General features: G+C 40.9%; 1 protein-coding gene and 1 non-coding gene across 5 annotated transcripts in view; both read right to left on the bottom strand.

The window, feature by feature from the left end:
• Positions 1–16,139, bottom strand: part of Rnf14 (ring finger protein 14) — a 30,133-nt gene extending 13,994 nt beyond the window's left edge. The window contains exons 1-5 of one of the 4 annotated variants that reach the window (XM_008835519.3): positions 16,020–16,139; positions 12,267–12,437; positions 10,871–11,032; positions 9,732–9,883; positions 1,135–1,662 (exon numbers count right to left, since the gene is read on the bottom strand). In XM_008835519.3, the coding sequence (XP_008833741.1) occupies positions 1,135–1,662; positions 9,732–9,883; positions 10,871–11,024 (834 nt within the window). In that variant the 5' untranslated portion in view covers positions 11,025–11,032; positions 12,267–12,437; positions 16,020–16,139. The other 3 variants (XM_017798820.2, XM_017798819.2, XM_017798822.2) reach the window with 3 other exon arrangements.
• On the bottom strand, positions 14,775–14,878 carry LOC115070756. Its single transcript, XR_003849893.1, has one exon. It is a non-coding gene; the product is annotated as a U6 spliceosomal RNA (small nuclear RNA).
• Positions 16,140–18,303: the final 2,164 nt, after the last annotated feature.

Below are 18,303 nucleotides of genomic sequence, written 5' to 3'. Positions count from 1 at the left end.
CAAAGCCAGCAAGGGAAACATTTACATTTGCTTAAGTGGTAGAATAGGATCACAATATTCTTTTTGTTATCTTTTTACATTTTTCATTTGTTTGTGGGTGTACACGTGCACAGGTACGTGTGTATAAGTCAGAGGACACCTTTGGGAATTGGTCCTCTCCTCCTACCATGTAGATCCTAGGGATTGAAACTCAGGATGTCAGACTTGGTGGCAAGCACCTTTACCTACTGAGCCATCTAGCTGGCCCTGGCTTAATTTTTTGAGATGGAACTTCATGCAGTACACATTTATAGTCAAGAGTGACCTTGAACTCCTAGTCTTCTTGCCTTTATATCTGGAGTATTGGAATTACAGTGTGCCCTACACCTAGTTTACAGCATTCTTCCTGGATACAGTGACTCAACTTTTTTTTTAACATGTTTTTAAAATTACATTTTAGGGTTGGAAAGATGGCTCAATAGTTAAGAGCTGCTCTTGCAAAGGACCCAGATTTGGTTCTCAGCACCCACATGGCAGCTAACAACCACCCATTAACTCCCATTTTCAGGGGACCTGATGCCTCTTTTGGTTCTGTGGGCATTGCATGTAGAAATGTACTTAGATACAAGCAGGCAAAACACTCATAGACATAGAAAATTTTAATTACATTTATTATTTTAAATGTGTATGCATATGGGAGCAGGCATGCCACTATAAGTGTGTGGAAGTCAGAGGACAACTTTCAGGAGTCAGTTCTCTCCTTCTACCATGTGGGTCCCAGAGATCAAACTCAGGTCATTAGGCTTTACCTGCTGAGCCATCTTGTTGGCCTGACAGTGAAACAACTTATGGACTAGCTTCAAAGCTTTAGTCCATCCCAGGAGTCCTACCAAGGCAGCTCCTAAGGCCTAGGGATATGACTTAGTACGACAGGGCTTGCAAAATAAATAAATTAATTAAAATTCCCATTGCAGATGTGGTGGCGTACACCTATAATCCCAGCACTTGAGGAGTGGAGGCAGTAGAATCATGAATTTGAGTTCAGTCTGGGCTAGGTTGGAAGACCCTGTCTCAAAAAACAAAAAAAGAAAGTTTCCAAGATGTCTCTCTTTGTGAAAGAGAATTAGTAGGCCACTGTCTACAGAGTAAAGTTACCTGACCAGGAGTAGCCACTGAAGGGCACTTTGGTTCTGGGCAATTGAGGCATTTAACTTGGCCATCTTTGATCTGGATTTCAAAGTAGTCCTTCAGACAGGCTTTGCAGTACACATGTCTGCACTCCAAGAAGTACATGCATTCACTACCCAGTTTCTCGCAGAAACAGATATTGCACAGGAACAATTTACTATTAAAACATTTCATCTGCTGAGCTTGATCAAAGTCCAAGATTTCCTGGATCAGACTTGACAATGACTCTACATCCTGCACCGCTCTCTCATCCACAGTTTCCTCTTGGTCTACATCAGATCCAGCAGCTCCTCCAAAATCTATCTCTGTGTTAGAAGAGGCTTGAGCTGTCCTTCTCTGTACTTTTTTCTGAGACCCCATCTTGAGCTCAAAAGGAGAGACAATATTCAAGTATGCTAGGGTCTCTTCCTTTAGAAACTGCATCCAGGCAAACAGTACCACGCTGCCTCGGTGCTCTTCCCATAGGTTGTCTAGGTGCTTGCAGAGAGCAGAGAGCTAGAAGAAAGCACATGAGGATGCTGTAAGTTTGGAAAGATGATGACCTACCAACTTCCAATCTTCTCAGAGATCTTTAAAACTTATGTTTCCTTATACTTCCTAACCTTTTTTTACTATAATAAATTGTATGACAAGGGGTTGGGGATTTAGCTCAGTGGTAGAGTGCTTGCCTAACAAGCGCAAGGCCCTGGGTTCGGTCCTCAGCTCTAAAAAAAAAAAAAAAGACAAAATAAATTGTATGACAAAAACAGTATCAACATTCTCACTGAAGCATTTCTTAAACTGTTCAGCAACAAGAGTCAGAGTAAAAGACAAAATCAGAATCTAGAAGGAACATAAAGACAACAGAAATAGCAAAACTCTGTAAGACTCAGAACTGGGTGAGTACTTAGCTACTGAGACGGAGGGCTTTGTTTTAGTATTGTTCTGTGTCTCATGTGTGAGAAAGAAATCATTCTAAATGAACCATTTTTCCTTCAGGAGACCTTCCTTGTAAGTATGCTAGAACAGTGATTAGAAAAAGAACAGTGTAGAGACACTGCAAGAATTTCATGACAGTTGTTTCTTGGTAGTAAGATTTGATAACTGTTTTCTCTTCTACACCCTCTTCCCCTTCCTCTTTGGATTAATTATATTTCCTGTAACAAATCTGTGCAATAGAAATATCATATGAGGCACATATGGAATTTTAAATACTCTAGTACCTAGATTAAGAATTTAAAAAGGGCTGAAACAAAAAGAAAAATGAAAATAAAAGTATTCTGGGCTGGGGCTGTAGTGCAATGATAAAGTGTTTACCAAGCCCACAAAAAATAATAAACAAAAAAAAAGTCTAAGAAGGACTGGAGAGATGGCTCAGTGGTTAAGACCACTAGCTGCACTTGCAGACCAGGGTTCAAATTCTAGCACCCACATGGCAGGTAACAACTGTCCGTAACTCCAGTTCCAGGGGATACAACTCCTTCTTCTGACCTTTGTGGGTACTGCATGACATGGGTGCATTTACATACATGTGGACAATACACTCATACACATAAATTTTTTTTTGTCTTTTTGAGACAGGGTCTCCCTGTAACCCCAGCTGGCCTAGAACTCTCTATGTAGACCAGGCTGGCCTCAAACTCATGAAGATCCGCCTGCCTTTGCCTCCCAAGTGCTGGGACTAAAGGTGTATACCACCAAGCTCAGCCTATAAATAAATTTTTTTTAAGTTCAAGAAAAGACAGTGTTTTCAATATATGGTGCTGAAAAAAATGGAAATTTACACACAAAAGAATAAAACTAAATGCACTTCCCAACCCCACCAGTTATAAAAATCAACTCAAAACAAATTAAAGATTCTTATCAAGTTAAAAAGCTTCTGTAGCACCAAAGAAATAACTAACAGCATGCAGGCCAACCCACTAAATGGGAGAAAATGCTTGTGGTATGTATTCTCAACAAGGGGTGAATGTCTAGCATACCCAATTTCAAAAAGGAGCAAAAATGCCAAAATAATCTGACCTTTTCTTTCTTTCTGGCAGTACTGGGGATTGGACCTTTGCATGTGCATGTGCTAGGCAAATGCTCTATAACTGAGCTCGATTTCCCAGCACTCTTCTTACTTTTTGAGACAGGTCCTTGCTGCTAGGTTTGCCCAGGTTAGCCTTGAAGTTGCTCTATAGCCCAGGGAGGCCTTGAACTTTTTTTTGCTGTTGGTGCTTTTTGTGTTTTGAAATAGGGTTTTTCTTTCGCCCCAGCTAGCCTGGAACTATGTAGAACAAGCTGGCCTCAGAGGTCTGCCTGCCTCTACTTCCTAAGTGCTAGGATTAAAGGCATATGCCAACACTCCTGGCTTTTTTTTTTTTTTAAACATTTACTTTTGTGTTTGTATGTGTGTATATGTGCGTCAGTGTGCACGTGCCATAGCATACATGTTTGGGTTAGAGGACAACATGCAGGACTCAGTTCTCTTATACCACGTGGGTTCAGGGATCAAACTCAGGTCATCAGGCTTCATGCAAGTGCCCTTACCTGCTGAGTCATTTTATCAAGCCCAGGCATTGAACTTTTGATTCTCCTGCCTCAGCCTCCTGACAAGCTGGGATCACAGGCTAGTACTACCAGGCATGTTTTAAGTAATTTGATATTTAAATATGAAATTAGATCTGAGCTGTTACTCGGGTGGACTGCTTACCAGCTTGCACAAGGCCCTGGGTTTAAGCCTCAGCACCACTACCCCTGGGTCCATGCCCGCCTCACACACACAGGAGGGCAATAGACCTAATAGGCATTTCTCAAAAGAAGATAAACAAAGTGCATGAGAACCCACTCAGCATCACTAATCAGGGTAATACAAAACCCAAACCACACGAGGTACCACCTCACCACAGCATGAATGGCTATCATCAAAAAGACAAGTGCCAGCAAGGGTGCAGAGAAAAGAGAACCCTGGCACTCAGTTGGTAGGAAGGTAAAAATGAAAAACAGAACTACTATATGATCCTACAATCCCACTACTGGGTATGTATCCAAAGAAAATGAAATCGTTATGTCAATCAGTATGCATTCCCCTGTTGATTGCAGGACCATTCATTACTGCCAAGAAATGAAAACAACCTAAATGCCCATCAACATTATGAGTGGATAAAATGCAGCACAGGAGGCCAGATGTGGTGGCACACACCTTTAGTCCCAGAGGCAGGCAGATCTCTGTGAGATTGAGGCCAGCCCAGTCTACATAGCAAGTTTGAGGCCAGCGGAGAGACCTTATCTCAAAAGACTGAAAAAAAAAAAGAAAGAAAACATGGTACACGTACACAAAGGAATACTATTCATCTACAAAAAACAATAGAATCCTGTAATGCACAACATAGATGGAATTAGAAATCATTATGTTAAGTGAAATAAGCCAGGCACAGAAAGACAAGTACATGACTTTGTTCATATGTAGAATGTAAAAAAGGCAGTCTCAGCAAGGTATGATGGAAGGGCAATGTAAGCAGAGGGAGAAGGATCACTGCAAGTTCAAGGCCAGCCTAGAGGTAGAGCTAGAAGGATCAGGAGTTTGATGTTAGCCTGGGCTATATGAAACCCTCCCTTAAAAAAAAGAAAGAAAAAAGCCAAAATGCAAATGGAGGAAAGTTCATCTTACAGACGTTGAGAGTAATGATATACTAAGTGGAAGAAGGCAGAAAATGGAGAAAAACTGATCAATACATGAGATGTTAGTTACCTAGGAACAAGAAGTTCTGATGTGCCTCCTACACAGCAAGGTGACTTAGGTAACAATAATGTGCTGAAACTAGTGTGTTGGCACAGGCCTGTAATCTCCATATTTCAGAGGGAGAGGCTAGATGATCACAAGTTCAAGGCCAGCCTCAGCTACATTTGAATTTGAAGCAGCTTAGACTACGTGAGACCCTGCCTAAAAACAAACAGGACTGGAGAGATGGCTCAGTGGTTAAATGCACTTGCTGCTCTTGCAGAAGACTGACTTTGGTTCGTAGTACCCACATTAGTTGGCTCACAACTACCTGTAACTCCAATTCCAGGGGATCTGACACCTGGCCTCTAAGGGCACCTACACACATGTGGTACACATAAACACACACAGGAAAATACATACACATAAATAATAAATTTAAAACAAACATTAAAAAATCTATTGCATATTTTGAAAAGCTAGAAGGAAAAAAAGCCTAAAGAATTTTGAATATTTTCACTATAAAAATAATAAAATGTAGGCTACACACCTTTAATCCCTGCACTCAGGAGGCAGAGGCAGGCAGACCTCTGAGTTCAAGGCCAGCCTGGTCAACATAGTGAGTTCCAGGCCAGCTGGGGCTACAGGGAGACCCTGTCTCAAAAAAGACCAAAAACAAAATAAATAATAATAATAATAATAAAATGTTTGAGAAGACAAATATAGCGACCCAGATTATAAAAAAGTACTTGGTTATCCAATCTTAAATATTACACAGTGTACACCAATATACATAGATATAACATCACATACCCTATATAGCCCATAAAAACATAAAATTTATACTATGTATCAAATTAGAAATAGGCCAGGTGTGGTAGTACACACCTTTAATCCCAGCACTTAGGAGACAGAGGCAGGTAGATCTCTGAGTTTGAGGCCAGCCAGGGCTACACAGTAAGACCATGTCTCAAAAAACAAGAAGTAGGGGCTGGAGAGATGGCTCAGAGGTTAAGAGGACTGACTGCTCTTGCAGAGGACCCAGGTTCGATTCCCAGCCCCCACATGGAGGCTATGAACTGTCCTTAACTCCAGTTCCAGAGGAATCCGAAGCCCTCTTCTGACCTCCGCAGCATTGCACGACACAGATACACTCACATACATGAAGGCAATACACTCATAGACATGAAATAAAAATAATAAAAAATAAGTAAAAAAAAAAAATTAAAACTTGGGTATCTTAGTACATACCTGTAATGTCAGTACTTAGGAAACAAGAGGCAGGAGGATCAAAAGTTCAAGGTGATCCTCAACTACACCAGCCTGAGCTTTTGTGAGAACCTGTCTCAAAAAAATGTTCAGGGGTCTGGAGAGATGGTTCAGTGGTTAGGAACACTGGCAGCTCTTGTAGAGGACCTGCACTAAGTTTCTAGCACCCACATGATGGCTAACAACCATCCTTAACTCCAGTTCCAGGGGCTTTGATACCCTCTTCTGGCTTCCATGGGTATTGTATAACATAGTTGCACTTATATACATGCAGGCAGAACATTCATACACATAAAATAAAAATTTCAAACTTAAAAAAAATTATTTATATTTTATATGTATGAGTGTATGATTGTTATCCACCATGTGGGTGCTGGGACCCACCATGTGGGTCCTCTGCAAGAGCAGCCCAGTGCTCTTACCTGCTGAGCCATTTCTCCAGCCCCTCAAATTTTTAAATAAAAAATAAAAATACCACAGAGCATGGTAGCATACACTTTAATCCCAGCACTTAGGAGCCAGAGGCAGGTAAAGCTCTGTGAGCTCATGGCTAGCTTGGTCTACATAGTGAGTTCCAGGCGAGCTGAGCTACAAGGAGACCCTATCTGGAAAAAATAAAATCCCATTCAAGTTTTAAAAATAATTCTAACATTCAGTCCTAGCAAAGGGCCAACTCAGCTGAAATCATCATCAAAATTTAACCTCAGGGTCTTTGTTTTCACGTTTACAATATACTTTTTCCTCCTTCAGTCTAGGGCCTGAATCTAGGGCTCTGTGCTTGGTAGGAAAGCACTCTACCACTGAGCTAAATCCCCAATCAACAGATTTACAATATACTTTTTACTAAGAAATCTGGACCTACATCAAATCTGTACAATAGAGGGAACAGACTGACAGTGACATTACAAGCCCTCAACAGTTTGGCTGCCACAAAGAAATCTCTTACTTTCTAAAGTAAGCCATCCAAGTTAAACTATTTTGACTTTTCCACTTAAAAGTGGTCTATTTCATTAGAAAGTCAAACAAAAGACGATTTTCCATTAGAAATGTAAAGTGTGAACAGAGCTCAGGAATTGTAAGCTCCTTTTCTTTTATAGGTAAATACCCCAAAATAAACCTTCCGGATGGCAAACAAATTTTATAAAAATTTACATACTATGTGAAAAAAGAACATGCTCTGTGTAGTGCTTCTGACAACTCTGCACAAGAACTAACATTTATTGAAAAAAATCAGATTAGACAACTAATATCATTTCACATTTGCTTGAAGATGTTTATATGAATTATGCTTTTGAGCTACCTACTAAAATCTGTACAATGTAATAAATATTTCAAAGAGAAGCCTTGTGTTGTGTAAACCACCACGTCCTATGAAGAAGCCATTTTCTTTTCTCCTTTCTTTTCTAGGCCCATTTCAAAAGAGGCAATAAAAATGCACGTAAATGTGAAGGGGTGGCAGAGAGGAAGAGCAAGAGAGAGAGGCACACTGGGGAGTACAGAAAAATACTAAAAAACTAGACCTACTTCCCAAATTCTATCTACCCATCTCAATTCAGTTAATATCAGGTCCATGTCAACTTTATGATCAACAGACAAAATTCACAATGTATAGAGTTAGGGTATAACAACAAAGATTGAACCAAGAGACATGAGACCAACTAAAATGTCAATTATATGTATGAAAATCTATCTAAGCCAGGCATGGTGGCACACACCTTTAATCTCAGTGCTTGGGAGGCAGAAGCAGGCAGATCTCTGAGTTTGAGGCCAGCCTGGTCTACATAGTGAGTTCCAGGACAGCTGGGGCTACAGGGAAACCCTGTCTCAATCATTGTCATCTATTTGATAAAAGAATCCTACTATACCTTTAGCTATAAAACAAAAAATAATGAATCCTTCTTCTTGCAGCTCACCAAAGCCAGCATTAAGATGCTAGAAAGTACCTCACACATCAAGTTAATCTGTCCCTTTTTTGTGCATGTGTGTGTGCATGCACATGAATGGATAAAGAATATCAATAACTCTATGGAAATATGGGATTATAAATATCTAAATAATATAACAACTGTCAGTGATCGAAATGTCAAACACTCCTGATGTGCCTTAGCAAATAATAAGCTGTCTTACATTTGCTGCCTCTGACACGGATACTACAATATTCTTTTCTATTCTACATGAATTATCCCTTTTAAAATTTAATTTTCTTTTTAAACCATAATCTCAATTTTGCAAAGGTAAACTTATGCAAAAGATGGGGAAATGAAAACTGTATGATAAAACCAAGTAGGTTGATGCACACCTACAATCTAGCACTTGGGAAGCTGAGACAGGAAAATTCATGAGGTTCAATCCAGACTAAGCTACACAGCAAGACCCTATCTCCAAAAAGAAACAAATAAAACTTTATGACTAAAAGGAAAAACTAATGCGCTATCAGCAACTGACAGCTTTTGTCTTAATATGCATCAGCTTATCAATCTTCATCAAGACTGCCAGAAAAGTAGCTATTGATCTGTCATATCTCTGAACACGTTATACTAGCTTCAAGTCATATTTATGTCTTAATCAAGAACTGAGTTTGAAGAAAAGTGCCTGAAGGTTCCAAACACAAATGACAGAGATAGAAATGCTGCCGGGCGTGGTGGCACACACCTTTAGTCCCAGCACTCGGGAGGCAGAGGCAGGCAAATCTCTGTGAGTTTGAGGCCAGCCTGGTCTACATAGTTCCAGGACAGCTGGGGCTACAGGGAGACCCTGTCTCAAAAAGACAAAAAAAAAAAAAAAGATGGAAATGCTAATCATCCTGATTTGATCAATACATGCTGTATGCATTTGAAACATTACACTCTATCCTATAAATATGTAAAATTCTTACATGTTAATAAAAGGAGCTGAAGTTATTAGAAAAGGATACAGAGCCCAGAGAGAAAAGGCTTTCAGTATTAGGTCTCAAATCTTAGTAAGATCTACAAGAGTCACACATATTTCTATTACTGTGCATTTACATCTAAATGATACTGACAATTATCTATTATTAATACACAGATTTTTTAAAGGGAGAAATATTTATTACATTTACTAAGGAAATTTGCTTATTATAGCTCAATTTTTCAGTTGTCATTACAATTAAATCCTTCATTTAAGGAATGGATAAGAAACTAAGAAATATAGTATCAATATCTAAGGAAAACGAGGACCTTCTAGTCTCTATTACAATGCAGATTAAATGAGAAAATAGTAAGACAGGAAACAATACAGTCGATTAAAAATGATTGCTATTGCGATTCTTAATGTTTAAGCTTCATTTACTGCCATTCATTTCTTTTTTTTCTTTTCTTTCTTCTTGTCTATTTTTTTCCCCAGGGCCTTGTGCATGTGAGGTAGAACACTCTACCACTGAGCCACATCCCCAGACCTGCCATCCCTTTTAAAAACACCAAGCATTTTCAATTCATTAACATTAGAATTCATGAAAGCCAGTGGGAAAGAAATTACAAAATTAAAGTCATTTGTTCTTTATTCACTGAATTAAAGATCACCAAGGTAGTCTTCAATTAGAGATGATTTTGATAGTTTCTAAAAATGGATAGGAGAAATTAAGTTTTGGGTCTACCTGAGTTGGTGACAGCCATTTGCCACTAAGTGTGAATGAAGGTGGGGAGGAAGATGGATAATCTGGTGGTAGTTCAAAGTTCAGCACAAGTGGTGGCAGAAAGCAAATGGTGTGTTCAAAGCCACTATTCTGGAGACACTCATTTGAATTGCCTGAACCAAAAACAAAAATTAGAAAGAGCAGTTGATCAACGCTTGAGTGTCCATTACTACTGAGCAATGCTCTGCCTTAATGCTTTAGTTGAGGGAATAAAAACCCTCCCCCAAAGCATTTTCTATTCCTTAATGTTAATTTCCTAATTTCCACCTTCTAAAAACAAAACAAAACAAAAAACAGTTTATAAGCCCTTGAAAAATCTATTTAAGTGCCATGAAACGTATAATGAAGTCACACAACTTGTTCTTGTCACACTTCTCAGTATAATTCCTAACCAATGACCCAGTCATACACAATGTTTTGTTGCTGACTTACAGTAGATGATTAAAGACACAATCTAGAGAAAAAGATGTTTATTTCTATTAAACCACCATGACTTACTAAGCACATGCCAACTACTCCTGAATTACAGTTGGGGAAGTTTGTGCCAACACAATAATCTTAGGCTTGACGACATGACATGGCACACAAGACTCTCAAAATTTCATTCAAATGATCACAAGTTAGAGGAGAAACATTTTGAGAAAATGTGCACCAAGGTCTTTTCCAAATGTATCAAAAAGTTTTGTTTTTCTGCCTCAAAAGGTGGCAGAGTAACACTTTGTAACATCTGTCCAGTAACTGAATCTAGAAACCAAGCAGAATTAACCACCACAGTACTGTAAAGCTTCCCAAGTTCAGAACTATGTACTGTTTCTTTGGTTATCCCTTTTTAATCACTAATGACTTGTGCTGATAAACTATTAATCAGAAGACTAGGATTCATGAAATACTCGGGATAATATACCAATTCAGGGGTCAAAAAGGAGGATCAAAATGAAAATGGTTTACCTCCCAAAAATATACATTTAATCTGTGATAACATTATTTATTCATAATCACTTATGCTTATAAATACAAATGACAACTAGAGTATAACAAGAAATTGAGAACAATTTTTATTTAGAAAAGTCTGTGTTAAGAGATTATTATTATTAACTAACCGCTCACAAATATCTTGAAATTCTGTGGCAAATCCAAAAAAATCCTGGTTTCTCCACCTTGGACAGACTCTGCTTTTCTAAACTCATCTGCATCATAAATACTCGCCAGGGCCAGTAGTTCATCGTCCTGAGCTTCTTGATCTTCTGACGACATTGAATTTTCTGAGAAATTAAAAATAATCATTCAAATCAGTTAAAAGAAAATGCACAGAATTGTGGGAAGTTTCATGGTACATAAAAGGGAAGTTCCTAATAAATTCCAAGGGACTAATCAATACACACTTCTCTAAATTAAAATAGCAGCCATACCTGCCATTTGTTTGGCTTTCCCAATGCTAAGTCTTTTTACAAAGGGTGGTTGTGATGCTTCTAACTGCTACCTTTATCAGTAGCTACTGTGACTAATTCAGGGGGGAAAAGCATAATAAAAACAAAAACAGAAAAACTTTACAGTTGCTCCCTCACAGCTACATTTTTAAAAATTGAGATGTACAAATTTGAAAGGTTAGGGTATGTAATGCTTGAGAGGCGAAGGAGGAGGACAGAGTTAAGGTCATCTTCACTACACAGCAAGCTAGAGGCCACCCTGGCTATATGCGACTGTGAACAAAAGTTCCCAGAAAAATTCTGCATCTTGTACTGAGCTTCCTGCAATGTTGAGCAACTGATTAGCAGCATTTCAACAACTGTGGAGAGTTCGAAATGCTGCAATTCCAGAGCCTGCTTACAGTTTATCTTGGACCACATGTAGTCCCCTGAATAGCCAATCCTTGGCCACCTGTTTCTGACTTAACATTTTGTGATTAACAGATTAAAAAACCTTCAGGAATGTATTAACCAAGTCCTAGCTCCAACCAACCAAAAGGCTAAGAATGCCATCAGATAGCATCTGAGGCCTATAGCTAAGGTTTCTCTTTTGCTGTATCTGCCTACTTAATGTTTCCACCAATGTATTTGAAAAGCGTCTTGATTTATGACTTTTCTTTCTTCTGTTACTATAAAAATTTCATGAAACTGCTTTCATGATGGAATATGGAATTTGGGGTAACCTGAATCTGTGTTCCCGGGCCATAGTCACTCATAACTGGCTCCAGAACAAACTATCTCTTATCTCCTTTGAGATGAGGGTTGTGCTTTTGATCGACAAGATCCTGTCTCAAAAAAACGAAAGAAAAGTGAGCTCATTACCTTTACACATCACAAAAGGTACACTACAGGACATCCATTTAAATTATTCCATTTCCTTTCTTGCCCTTTTTCACTTTTTCTACATCCCCCCATACCTGTAAATGATTCTATCTTCAAAAAGTATTATTTCTCCTCAGCAGCTTTGCTCTCCTTACGCTCATCCCTATCTGAGGCACAACGACATGCTCCATTTTGTGTCAGTCAATACCTGCTAATGACAACCAGAAGAAAAGGGTCTTAACACTGCAGTCTGTATTTCAGTTCGGCCTGGAATTTCTGCAAATCCCATTTACTTTCTAGCCAGTGGAGCTGAGACTGAAGCTGGATAAGAGACCAAGATGTAGGACTCATATTAGATAGACTATGGGAATTTTGACATCTGCAAAAAAGAAATAGGAAAGATTGTGTGAGGACCTTCTCCACATTCAAATTCCCCATTCTTTTCAAAATCTTCAAAACCTTTTTTATTTTAGGGGTTTGTTTTGGGTTTGTTTGTTTGTTTTTGAGACAGGGTTTCTCACTATGTAGCCCTGAACTCACAGAGATCCACCTATCTCTCTGCCTCCTGAGTGCTGAGAGTAAAGATGTGCCCCACCATAACTGGCAAAACTGGCAAAATTCTATCTTATTATCGCCACTTAAGTCAAGCACATAATACCAACTCTAATTCACAGACAATATTACTCTCCTAGGATAGACTGAGTCACATGGTTATAGGGCAACTGTATGTTCTCCAGTAATGTCAGGCCTTATCAGACTGTCCTCAGCCCGGGAACTGAGGTTAATCAAGAGGACAGGAAACCACACCCAACAACAAAGATCATCTTGAATTTGTTTTTGCTTTCTCCTTTCCTCTTCTGCTTCTTCTTTCACTTCCTACCCCTCTCCAGTTTTCTCATCTGATTAACCTTGCCAGTGACACAGTTAACTTTGAGACTAGGATAGCAAACTTTTTTTTTTTGAGACAGGGTCTTTCTGTAGTCACAGGGTCTTTCTGGAACTCCCTATGTAGACCAGTCTAGCGTTGATCTCACTGAAATTTACCTGCCTCTGCCTGAGTGCTGGAGTACTGGGATTAAAAGCATGTGTGACTGCTGCTGCCATCTCCCTAAATTTGTGAGGTGCCCTTGGATGCCAAAAGAGGGTCAAGGATCCCTTGGAACTGGAGTTACAGGTAGTTGTGAGCCACACAATGTGCGTGCTGGGAACTGAATTTGGGTCCTCTGCAAGAGCTTAACTCCTGAACCACCTCACCAGACATTTTAAAACAAGGGCATGCATATACATATATGATACACACACACACACACACACACACACATATATTTGTAAGATTTATTCTAAATGTTTAAAGCCAGACTTCTAGGACTAGGGCTGTAGCTAGCTGAGTGGTAGAGCCAAACCTCTAAACTGGGGTTCATTTTGAGTGTGTGAAAGTGTGGTCACAGATGTGTCACGGAAAGTGAAGAACACCTTGAAATTATATGTAAAAGTAATATATGAAACCATTAATTTTTTTAAACTTAAAAAAATTATTATTTTTATTTTATGTATATGCGTGTATTGCTTGCATGTAGGTAAGTGTACCTGAGTCGTGCAATGCCCACAGAGGTCAGAAGAGGCTGTTGGATTTTAAACTATATTCTCAGATGTGATTCCCAAATAAGCTAATACTAAACTAATACTTACAATTAGTTTACATCTATTGAGCACTGCTGTGTATGGTGCTAGGTCCTTACTTAATCAGCAACTTTACCAGGTAGTAGTAGCACACGGTAAGGATGGGATTAAACCTTTTGTTCCTTTGTAAAATACAGATCATGAGAGATGTATTTATTGGTTTTGTAGATTTAGGTTAGCAGCCTCTATCTTGTCTACAACATCAAAATCTATATGAGGAGCTGCTTTTTAAAATCCCAATACCCAGACAACGTTCGAGAACGATTAAGTCAGGCCTCTATACTTTGGGATTTTTTTCCATATCTTTTGTAAAAATTAGAATATAAATAGGTTTCATTACAACGTTTTTATCCATACTGTGTGTTTTGGTCTTCCTCTGCCCCTCTTTTCCCCTCCCCCTGCCTTTGTACTTTTTGGGGGGAGGGGTCGTTTTGAGGCAGCATCTCCCTGGAGCCCCAGTTGGCCTGGAACTCATTACGTAGACCACGCTGGCCTTGAAATCAAGAGATCCACCTGCTTCTGCCTCCCAAGTGCTGGGACTAAAGGCGTGCACCACCATGCCTGGCTCCCCCTGCCTTTGTACCCTTCCATTTCTAGTGGGGTTTTTTTTTTCAGCTTTCCCATCACATGTATTGATTTGCCTTCCCCTTCCTTCCTGAAAACTTGTATTTCCTCTCTCACACTTCCCTTCCTAGTTCCACAACCTATACCCACAATCAACCCAAATATAAATGGAATGTCTATTTTAATATATTTATTAAACTTGTGTAATTTATTTATATATTTAAAATTTTTTTTATTTTTATTTTATGAGTGTTACACCTGCATGTGTGTGTAAGTGTACCCGTGTGGTGCAGTATTTGCAGAGGGCAGAAGAGGGTGTTGGATCCCCTGGAACTCCAGTTACAGACAGCTATTAGCTGCCATGTGGGTGCTGGGATTCAAACCTGGGTTTTCTGCAAGAACAGCCAGTGTTCCTAACCACTGAGCTAGCTCTCCAGCCCCAATATATTTTTTTTTGGCTTTTAATATATATTTACATATGGAACACTTCATGAATTTGCATGTCATTTTTGTGCAGAGGCCACACTAATCTCTGTATCATTCCAGTTTTAGCATATGTGATGCTGAAACAGGCACATTTCTATAGTTTTCCAAGAAATCCAGAAAACTCTGTGTGTCTAAGGGCTGATAACGCTTACTCCAAGTAACATTTCTCTTTAACAGTTCCTCATGACCTATGGCACTTGACACCAGTTCAGCTACTGGGTTGGACACAGGTGGCCCTTAACTCATGTTGCTTGCCTCCATTTCTTCCTGATTCTATCCAGATCAACCCCCAAAGTCCCTACTCCACATTACATAGCAGTTTTTCCCATTAGACGCTCTTTTCTTTAAAATCCAGCCTTGCACTTCCTCTCCTACTAGGCTGCATTAGTTCCCTAAGGGTGAGAGGACCAAGTCTTTTTTTCTATGTTCCGTTCTCAGCATGTAGCAGTGCCCTGGACGCTGAAAAATAATACCTATATTGGAGTAAAATGCAATGTGCACTTCAATGGAGGTCGGGCGGCACAGAATTCAGTGACTACTTTGCCACATTCTACTAGGAGCAAGAGGCTGTGTCCGTTTTCACAGTATCACTAGTGCGAATAGTAACAACTGGGGAGTTCTTACCGGTGTCAGGCATTGTGCTAAGCCCTTTCAACGCACTGATGCTAGGTTCCACAACCACTTGAAGCGAGTCCTAGCTCTATCTCCATGACACAAATGAGAAAAATGACAGCTTAGGCTCTTTCCTGAAATAACTCTGGGCATAAAACACCTGGCCTGTTCATCTGTAACCCAGGAACAAAAATAAACCCTGGCATCACCAGATAAGCGATCATTCAAGTTTAATACTAGTTGGGGCAAACCGAAAGCCGTTCCAGCAGCGAATGAAGCCCCTCCTCCGCCGGGTTTCCTTTGCACGGGAAAATCCGACCCACTCTCTCCGGCCGCTCCCGGCGGGCTCCAGAGCTGGGTCAGCGCTGGTTGGGACTCTGCACGCGCCGCAGCTTCCCGCCGCCTTCCAGTCAGCATGCAGACGCGTCTGTACCACTCACCAGCAAGCCAGGGAGCGGAACCCAGGGCGCTCGGAAGGAGCAAGGCCTGCACCGCCCTGCCCCTCCTGGGTGCCGGGCGGGCGGCCGGTCCTTGGTTGAGGAGCCGGGTGCCCCCTAAGCAGGCCCGGCCCGGCCGCCAAGCCCTGCCTCCCGCGCTCACAGCGCGGTCCCCGCCGTACCTTCCGGCCGCCCCGCGGTGCTGGGCCCCAAAGTTCCGCTCTCCGCCCTCGCCCGGGCCCGCGTAGCCGCTTGCCGGCCGGGCCAGGAGACTACCGGCTCCACCTGAGCACCGCCTCTTCCGTTTCTAGAGCTGTCAGCTGAGAGGGGCGGAGGCCCCCGGCGTCCGGAGGGCTCTGCGCAGCCGCCTGACCGCTGCTGGCTCCAGGGCTCCCCCGGCAGGCCGTGGACTGCGCTGCTGGAGAGGTCACTACCGCCGCAGGGCAAGCTTGATGCACTGGGAGAGAATTTGATAGAAATGCAGGTTCTAGGACACCGCCGCGCTCTGGCGGCCCTTCAGCCGTTCCGAATGGTCCATGCGGTTTCGAATATTTGCCGACCCCTAGAACTGAACAGGAAGTAGTGGTCTACCTAGGGCAGAGACTCTCTTAACAACCCCAGACCTGCTCAGGTGGACTCCTGGAGCCTCCTCTCCTATCCCGGTCACCTTCCCAGGAATGCTGCCCATCTTTCCAGCTCCTCCACTATGAAAGCATTAACGCGCTGTCCATATTATAACAATAACTACCGCATTTATTGAGCAGTTGGATGCTTCAAGCCTTGTACTAAGTACTCTACATTCATTTTCTCTGTCTTTACTAAAATCCCAAGATTTAGGCACCGTTTGTTCTCACTTTACAAGAGAGGAAATTGAGACTCAAGTTCAAGAAGTTACTAAAAGGAGCCGGAGTAGTGGCACAGCAGTTAAGAACACTTGCTGCTCTATCAGAGGAGCCAAGTTCGCTTCCCAGCACCCACGTGGTGGCTAAGAACTGTCTGTAAATCCAGTTACAGGAGATCCAACGCCCTCTTCTGGCCTCTGCAGGCACTGCGTACATGTCGTGCATGCACTTGGAGGCAAAACACACAAACCTAAAATAAAGTTTTTTTTGTGTGTGCGTTTTTGTTTGTTTTGTTTTCGTTTTGTAGCCCCAGCTGGCCTGGAACTCGCTTTGTAGACCAGGCTGGCCTTGAACTCACAGAGATCCGCCTGCCTCTGCCTCCTGAGTGCTGGGGTTAAAGGCACCATGCCCCGCGAAAATAAAGTATTTTTAGAAGCTTCTAAAAGTTACGTGATTATTGAGATGCTGAGCCGGATTTACAGTTACATGCCTCCTATCCCACATCATAATACAAACTAACTAAAAATGGATGGACGATTTAAATGTGGGAACCCAAATTATAGAACTCTTAGAAGAAAATATAAGAGGAAATCATGAATTCAAATTAGGCAATCGTGTTTAGCTATAGCAATGAAAGCAGAAATGAGAAATAAATTGGATTTATCAAAATTTAAAACTTTTGATCTAGAGAGATGACTCATCAGTTAAGAGCACTGACTCTCTTGCAGAAGACCTGGGTTCGATTCCCAGCACCCACGTGGGGGTTAGCAACCATCTGTAACTCAAGTTACAGGAGAGCCAATCCCCTCTTCTGACCTCTGCAGGCATTATACAACACGGGTACACCTACCTACATACAAGCAATACATTACACATAACATTTTTCTAAAAAAAGAAAATAATGAATAAAATTTAAAAATTGGTGCTTTACACTTGGGAGGCAGAGGCAGGTAGATCTCTGTGAGTTCAAGGCCAGCCTGGTCTACATAATGAGTTCCAGGCCAGCTGGAGCTACAGGGAGACCCTGTCTCAAAAAGACCAAAAAAAAAAAAAAAAAAAAAGTGCTTCAAAGGATGGTATTAAGGAACTGAAAAGACAGTACACACAACACCACAAAATATTTTCAAATTATATATCTAATGAAGATCTATCTCCTAAAATATATAAATAACTCTTGTGAGCCTGGGTATGGCAGGGCACATCTGTAATCCCAGCACTGGGGAGACTAATGCAAGATGACTGTGTTCCAGGCCAGCTTAGGTTACATGGGTAAACACTGGCTCAAAAACAAAAACAAAACTAACCAACACAACAAACAAAAAACCCTTTTATAATTCAACAAAAGCTCAACCCTATATTAATATAGGCAAAGAAATTTGTTCTTAAAAAAAAGATAGGTATATGATCCATAAGCCCATAAAAAGATGTCCAATACTGTGGTGTTATCAGACAAATGCAAATCCAAACACCATGAGACGCCATCTCACATACCCTATGATGGCTATAATAATAAAAAGATGGATGGAAGCCTGTAATCCCAACATTCCAGGAGGTGGAGGCAGGAGGATCAGAAGTTAAGGTCATTTCCTGATCCTTGGATACACAGTGAGTCTGAGATCCTGTC

The sequence above is a fragment of the Nannospalax galili genome, unplaced genomic scaffold, assembly GCF_000622305.1.
Source record: "Nannospalax galili isolate Female #2095 unplaced genomic scaffold, S.galili_v1.0 scaffold1077, whole genome shotgun sequence".
NCBI classification, from domain to species: domain Eukaryota; kingdom Metazoa; phylum Chordata; class Mammalia; order Rodentia; family Spalacidae; genus Nannospalax; species Nannospalax galili.
The sequence above is the reverse complement of the archived record's forward strand: the minus strand, read 5'-3'. Positions and strand labels throughout refer to the sequence as shown.